The sequence below is a fragment of the Octodon degus genome, unplaced genomic scaffold (genome assembly GCF_000260255.1).
Source record: "Octodon degus isolate 3935 unplaced genomic scaffold, OctDeg1.0 scaffold00052, whole genome shotgun sequence".
Lineage (NCBI taxonomy): Eukaryota > Metazoa > Chordata > Mammalia > Rodentia > Octodontidae > Octodon > Octodon degus.
In genome coordinates, this window is record NW_004524628.1 from 7,504,816 (window position 1) to 7,512,664 (window position 7,849).

General features: G+C 51.4%; 1 protein-coding gene across 1 annotated transcript in view; it reads right to left on the reverse strand.

Annotated features, from left to right (window-relative positions):
• Positions 1–731: 731 nt before the first annotated feature.
• The window catches only part of Rfx8 (RFX family member 8, lacking RFX DNA binding domain), a 65,429-nt gene continuing 58,311 nt past the window's right edge, over positions 732–7,849 (reverse strand). The window contains exons 15-16 of the mRNA XM_004633199.3: positions 5,243–5,544; positions 732–943 (exon numbers count right to left, since the gene is read on the reverse strand). Coding sequence (XP_004633256.2) covers positions 812–943; positions 5,243–5,544 — 434 coding nt within the window. The 3' untranslated portion in view covers positions 732–811. The remainder of the gene's footprint in view (positions 944–5,242; positions 5,545–7,849) is intronic.

Genomic DNA, 7,849 nt, shown 5'->3' on the forward strand with positions numbered 1-7,849 from the left:
TCTAATTCATTTCATATGAGAACGCGTGTTTCATATGTAATATGAGCTCAATAAAATGTTCTGTTCTTTTCATTTATGCCAGAAATCATACAAAGCATGCGTCTTTAAATTCCTTTTAAATGTCATAATCAGTTACATAAAAATGGATCTGGTATAACCACGATTTGTTCTTGAGCCAACATTTTTAGGATTTTGCTTCAAAGAGAGAAATAAAAGGGGACCTTGAAGCAGGACATCTGCAGTCATTGTGGGCATTTTTGCCTTCAGAATTTTACCCCCCTTTAAGAAAGTCAGGGCGGTGAACCAAGGTGATTAATGTACCCATGAACGAGAACAACAGGGGTATTGGATTGAATTTTTTCTGTGCCTCACTGCCCGAGGAGATCTTTCTACAAATTTTGTTTCAATTGGGTCATTATCAGAGAAGAAAAATATTTCCATTGGTATTTGACCATTTGTACTAGCTTGTGTTCTTCAAGTATTTTCTCTGGAGATTTAACCATTTTTATTCCCAACAAAATTCCTCAAATTTCTCTTCAGCTAGATCCCCAAATAAAAACACTTGGAAAGGTGCAGAAGAAAAGCAACTGAGACAAAGTTATTCTCCAAATTAGCTTATAATTTGATACAGACCAACTCTTTGAAATACATATGAACATAAAATGCTACCTCTAATATATACATAAAATCTTTTTCCATAGCAATATAAAAGCTTTAGGATTTAATACATTTTTAAGAAGGCAAGCCTAGCTGTTTCCTTCTGTCTTGTTCATTTAAACTATTTTCCTATTAACATTGCTTTCCCCGAGCCTTAGGGTATGTCGACAATGTGAATCGCAAATCTGCGCCCGTCTTTCAGGCTGACGAGGGCTTCTTCTCCCGCTGGGAGGCTGAGTCTCACGGCGCTCTGGGTGGCCTTATCCTCCAGCAAGACTTGGATGTGCTGCATGGGAGAAATGTTTAAAAGGAAACAATGAGAGAAAGCTCCAGAAACTGTCACTTGAGCTCATCTACATGTCCTTGTCCCCACCTGTGTCCCTGCTGGGGAGCTGCTCTGCCCAGTGAACCCTCCAGGTTTGGAGGGGATGCCACAGGGTGCTGTGGCTCCAAGGTGGGGCAGCAGCAGGGAGAGGAGAGGAGTGGGCTGCCTGCAGCAGCTATGGAGAGCAGGGGGCAGCTGTGCGCTTCTGGGGAGCCTAGGGAGGCGGCCATGGGTCTCATGTGACCGAGGCAACTGCCACCGTGGCCGCCTCCCCATGCGAACCCTGAGCCCTGCTTTCTCACGGGTCCCCGGAGCTGACATGGGTCTCTCCACACCACATGGCCACGGAGACTGTCATGCTCCACGTAGGCAGGGGTATACCGCAGCCAGCAGCGCCCGCTGACCTGAGCGATGCTCACTTAGGAAGTGACAGATTCCACACCCACAGCTTCTGGTCGGCTTCCTGCTGCTTCTCACTTAACCTGACAATCTGCGGCCCTGCCCTGGCTGTGGGATGAGAAGAACTGGAAATCCTTGTTTGCGGGAACTTTAAAACCAATAGAAATGTATTTTCTTGGTCTGGTTTCATCAGTCAGTCCTCCATAAACTGATATATTTTGGCAAAGATTCTCACAACGTAACACTGGTATCAAGATTCACCAAAATGTGGTTTTCCTACTCCAGTTTCAACAATGACATCACCAGTCAATGAAAATATATTTTTCTTCTTTTTCAGAAAATTATATTCACTTTTACCCAGGGCTGGAGTGTTTGCCTGTCTGTCTGTCTTTCTCCCTCTTTTTTCTTTGTCTCTTTCTCTTCCTTAATAAATATATTTTGCTTTAATCCCAAGTACCTGTACTTTTGTTCTTTCAAAGGACTATCCTATATTTAATATCATTAATTTTTTTTACATTGGTCTTAAGTATGCCTTGGCATCCTCCTGCTTTGAATGTCGCCAGGGTGATGGATGTGGCACCAACAGACCTGAACGCTGACTGCAGCTGTCACCTAGGTGTGGGGCAGCGCTAACTGCTCAGGGAAGAGCCGTGGCAGATTGCAGTGCACGGGGCGTTAACTCAGCAGATGGGCGCAGATGGGGTGCAGGGGGGGCTTTCTATTGCTGATAAGCGCAAATGCAAATAAGGCAGGCAATGAGAGTTAGAGCGCAGAGCCTTTGGGTGGCGGCCCAAGTCATTACAGCTAATCCAGCAGGCCTGAAGGAACAGAGTGGATTTAATTAATCTTTCCTGCACATTACCTTGGATTATCCGTCAGTCATACGCTTGTATCGCTTGTATCGCTTTTGCATGTAGTTCCATTAAGTATTTAGTATTTAGTGTCTTGTTTCTACCAATTAAGTCTAGCTCAGACCCCACTGTAATGAACTTCAGAGGAGCCGGGGGCTGGGTGGAGTGTGATAAGGAGAGGTGATGGGGGTGGGGGTGAGAGTTCCTTGGAGAACTATCAATTATGAGTGGCTGTCACATGCCCACTACATTCTAAAGAGTTTCTAAGCATTTTACAATGATCAGTTTATTTGCTCCTATGGAACCCCATATTATCCCTTTGAATTAAGCAACTTCCCATGGTTCTCAGCCAATAGATAGAAGAGGTGGCATTTGACCCCAGGAATTTATGTGAGAACTGCCTGCTCAGCTAACTCCAAGTCACTGATTTTGGGATTAAGCCCTCAGCACAGCACTCTCAGGGGAGAGAGGATGCCAGGAGGGAGTTCTGTGGGAGAATGAGGGCACCTTGGGAAAAGTGTTCAACTACTCTGAGAGCCTCAGTTATGCCATCTGTGAAATAGGTCTGAGGATGGGGGTGCTACGCTGCCTAGAGGCCTGGCCCACTGAGAGTTGGAGCCTCTCTCCACCCCTGCACCCCTGTGGCTGAGGGGGTAAAAGCCAACTCCAGGGGGCCTGGCCCTAGCTCATTCCTTTAAGTGGCTGCTTCCACAAAGCTGTCAGCCTCAGGTTGCTGGAGTTCTAACCTCACAACTCTCCCGCTGGCCAAAAGTGCCCTGAAGGCATTCGAGGAACAAAAAAAAAAAAAAAAAAAAAAAAAAAAAAAAGCCAACTCCAGGTCACCTCACTGACTGAGGAATGTGTAAAATTGACCAAGACTCTCTACTTGGCCAAATTTGGTGGACTGCGGAACCTTCCCTAGGCATGAGTGCACTTCTTTAAAATCTTCTTTTAGCAACGCGCCCTGCTAAGCCAGCTGAGCAAGATCCTCGCACCCCTGATATCTGATTGTCCCAAATGGCAAGCAGATGAGCAGACTCCTCGTCCTCCACCTCCCTGGGGACCACTGCCTTGTCCTCCAGGAGACTCCTGCCAGGTCAGCTTAGCCAGAACCAGATCTCTACCCCCAGGGGTCTCCTAGTTCCTAGCCCCACCTTGGCCCCGGCTGTCCGCCCCCACCGCCCTGCTGTGGCCCCTGATCTACCATACAGGGTCTGAGTACCATCTTCCTCCCGTGCCTTAACCTGTGTCACTGATTCATTTTCCCTGATTCGGGGCCAGGATGTCCCCATTTCACGTTTCCTGATCACATATGCTTTACCGGCTCCTGGAGACAAGAGCTCCTTTCCAGACGCACTGAGGCGCTGGCAGTGCCACTCCCTGAGCCCTGCTTCCTAGTTGCTGCCCCCCAATTCCTTCGCACCCCACCCCCATCGCCTGGTATTCTAAACTCCACAGAGAAGCCCCGCCTCAGCAATCAGGGTGTTCAGTGATCTTTAGAGTTACAGAAGCTAGCGTCCAGAACCTGGGGCCCTTCGCGAGGCCCCTTCCTGGTCTTTAGTTCTGTCACCCACTAACACAGAGCCTGTGCACTTCTGTGAGGGTTCACTTGCATAAACACAGGGTGTCTGTCCATCCAGTGCCATGCTCTGAAGAGAAGGAAGGAGATGCGTGCCTGGGTGGGGGAGACCTGGCTCTGGGCGCGGCGGGCTGCCTCCTCCCTCCTGCCTTGTAAAAGCTTGACTTGCTCTCAGAACACAGCCTCCAAGACACTGGCCCTTGAGTAGCTCTCCTTGCTTCTGACCAGCTGTCACCTCCTAAATGTTGGCTTTTGAGCGGCAAGCAGCCAGTCATTCTGGTAACCTCTGGATCTGTTGCACAGAGGACATCAAATGCAGCTGGACAGATGAATTTTCTCTCCCAAAGTGGAAACTCAGAGACCAAATGGAGACGGACAGAAGGGAGCTTGCGAATCCATGAGACTCATCTCCTCAGCTCCATTCCACTCCGCTAGAGCGTGTCTGGAAGGCTTTCTCCCCTGAGCAGCACTCAGTCGCAGTGTGGGCAGGATGTCCTCACTGGCAAGCCCAGAGGCAGGCTTGTTTAGGAAGCAGGGGACCCTGGCAAGTGGGAGCAGTTTTGAGCTGTGACTTATCCTACTGAGTCTCCTCTGTGTAGTCCAGGCTGGCGGCCTTGAACTCACAGTGACCTTCCTGCCTCAGCCTCTTGTATGCTGGCATTACAGGTGTGTGCAACCACTCCATTAAAAAAAAAAAAAATCCACCCCACCCCACTCCCAGTGGAGGAGTTTCATTTGCTTCCTGTGTCAGATGCTCTTTTAGCAGACATTGGAGTGCTTATCTTTGCAGTTCCCACCTGCTTCCTGCTGTGCGTGGGGCTCCACTGACCTGCCTGTGGTGAGAGAGGGGGCTTGAGACCAGCAGCAGAGGCTCCGGGCTCGGGTCCACCACTGCCTCGTGTTTCCTGCTCTTGGTTGAGCGAACCCCTGTGCTTCTCGGAGCCCCATTTGCTCAGCCAACCCTCCGCAGTGATAAGGTATTCTACGGGCTCCTGCACCTCCAAGGTCACAGCTGTGGGGGAGTGGTGGAGGACGGGTGCTAGATCAACAGCCACCATTACTTTTATCCTTTAAGATCTGCCCCAGTTCAACAGTTGCCAAATGCCTTCTAGTCAGTGCTCCTTTTCTCTGAGTTCCAGCAGCATCTGCAGTGCAGAACTCAGGTTAGCGCTTAGCTGCATGCTAGGACTGGACAAGTGGTCTGGGAAGGCACGACCTGCCATCTGGATTCCAGACTCCTAACCGCGTCCCCTGTTGCTGCATTATACAGGCGCTGGCCTGGGACCTGCAGGTAAGCTGTTGTAACCTCCCCAGCAAAGTGAGTGTGAGCAACGAGGGTGTCAGGGTCTTCCCTGTGCTCCTGACCGGCGTGTGGCTTTCGTCTCCCTGGAAACGCCCCTGTGGAGTATGTGTGTATGTCCTGGTTTCTACCTTATTGCCCGTGGCATTGTCCACCAGGAAGCCGAGGACCCAGAGGACCACGCTGCTCACATCCACCGGACCGAGGCTGTGGCTCCTGGATTCCAGTGTCACCCGCAGCTGGCCGGTGCCTGGATGGAGCAAGGGATCCAGAGGGTAGGCGAGGGCCTGGGGTGGGGGGGCGAGAGACCGGTCATCTGGCAGCGCCACCCTGAGGTTCCCCACGTCCTCCTCTTCTTCCTCTTCCTCCAGGCATGACTGAAATACGTGAGTCACATATTCCAAAAGCAGCAAGTGGAACAGATGCCAGGAGCCTGCACAGAAACAGCAAGCAGGAGTGAGTGAGGTGGGTGGCAGGAGGAGGGGCAGTAAGGAACCCGGGGCGGGCCTTTCTGAGGCCGAGTCACCCCTGCAGCTGACTTGGGGGTGGGAGGGATGTCAGGCGAGGGCCGTCGCGCCTGCAGCAGTGCATACTCAGGGCCATCTCAGGCACGAGAGCGTGAGCTGGCAGAAGCCGACCCCACAGGCCCTGGCTGCTGTTCCAGAGCCAGATCTGCCTCTTCCCTTCCCGAAAGGAGAAGACCCTTGATGCTGGCGCTAGAGACCCAGCAGGAGCCCTGCACACGGCAGTTGCTCAGAGATAACTTCCAAACGAAGGCAAAACTGTGTCTCTTACACACTTTTACCCAACTCGTCCATGAAGGTGGGTGTTCAGAAGGTGTTGGGGTTGGAGCGAAGGAGAAGGCAGAGTATTAGACACGGGAGGCTGGGAGGAGTGGAGCCATCAACGTGCACACAGAAGCAGGCGGTCCTGTCCTCAGCGGCCCTCAGCTGTGTCCGCTGGATGCATGCAGTTTGCTCTTCTGTGCCTGAGACGCATCTTTAAGGCCAGCAGGCTGCCCCTCTGCAAGTGGCATCCTGGAACTCCCGGACGAGGAGAGGGATGCTCAGTCTTTCTCACTCCTCTGCTACCTGCAGCCAGGGCCTTTGCACTGAGCTACATCCTCAGTGCTTTTTAAATCTTTGGTTGAGAGACAGAATCTCTCTAGTCTCTCAGTTGCCCAGTCTGGGCTTGCAATTACAGCGCTCCTGCTTCGGCCTCCTGCAGGGTGCTGGAGTTCCAGGTGTGCCACCAGGCCCAGGATGTACATTATCTTTGCAGAGCCCTTTGTTGATTTCAAGTAGTTTCTCCCCTCACCCACAGGGATGAAGCTCAGCAGCACAAGCACCTGCCTGGCAAGTACATGGTCCTGAGTTCATTGTCCAGTACCAAGTGCCAAACCAAACCAAAACCCCAAACAAAACCCTGCTAATAGCTGAGCAGTGTTTTTGCCCATCCAAAGCTCCCACCTGTCCCTACGCAGGGTGCTTGTCCTTCGACGGGTGGGGGATGCCAGACCCCGGCTGTGACATGCATGGCCTGGTCAGGAGTGGCTTGGTCACCAAGGCTTGTCCTCCTCAATCCTGTGCAAACCACAGCCCAGCATGGAGGCCCAGGGAAGGCAGACTGTGGCAGGCACAGACGCCACAGGGCCGGGCTGCGGCTGCGGCTGCGGCTGCGTGTGAGCTCTGCGCTACTTCCCTGCCCCAGAAAAGCATCAGCACGCGGCCCAGCCTGCTTGCCCTCATGAGTGAGCAGCGCCCCCGTGTGGCTGCAGAACCAGCCTGACAGGGCCTGCTTCTCCCGGGGCCTGCCTGTAACTGCGAGGGCCCCGGCAGCACTGTGGGCTTGAGGATGCCAGCCTCGAGTGTGAACCAGCAGGTGGAGGCCGCACCTGCCTTTACTGCCGCATGCCCAGGGCTGGGAAGGCGCCTGGGACACTGTGAAAGTCTGTCGAATGGATGAGTCCTTCCAGGAAGTGGCAAAAAGTTCTTTTCCTCCTCTGCTCTTTGTGCCGCATCTCCACTGAAGACATGATTTTCCTCCATGGAAGAAGAACAGCTAATGACCAGGAACTTTGCAAAGTGTGCCGCTGCCAAAGTAAATAAGTAAGCACGGGCCAAGGAGCCCAGGTTCCCCCATTTCTGTTGCCTTTCAGTGCTTTTCTGAAAGCATCACGAAGTGTACAACTCAAAGGCAAGGGCCGGCTTCCTGTGTGTCAGCCACGACAGAGCAAGGGGATAAATGCACTATCACCTCGCCATTTTCATAAACAGAGGGGGCTGAGGCTGTAGCTCAGTGGCACAGCGCCTGCTGGCAAGCACAGGTCCTGGGTTTAATTCCAGGTATCTCCCCCGAGGGGACTGTTGTTGTTTTTCCCCATAATTTTATTGACAGACAAATAGCAATGAGACAGTTTCAAATCAAATTGGTAGGGCAGTTTCAATAATTAACATATTGCATACTCTCTTCCTAGTGGTTATTTGCTGTACAAGATGCAGACATGATTTCCTATTTACAAACACTATTACAACAAATCCCTCCATTAAGAGAATGTAACTGTATATCTAACCTAACCACTTTGAATACATGGATACAAAATGGACATTCATCTGTAGTTCCGTCATTTGAATATTATAAGTGTGTTAACTCAGCAAAAATAGCCTAAGAGTCCGGTAGTCCATAATAGTACTGGGTCTTCTGCTTCACTGGCAATGCCAGAAATTGTTGACCTGAGT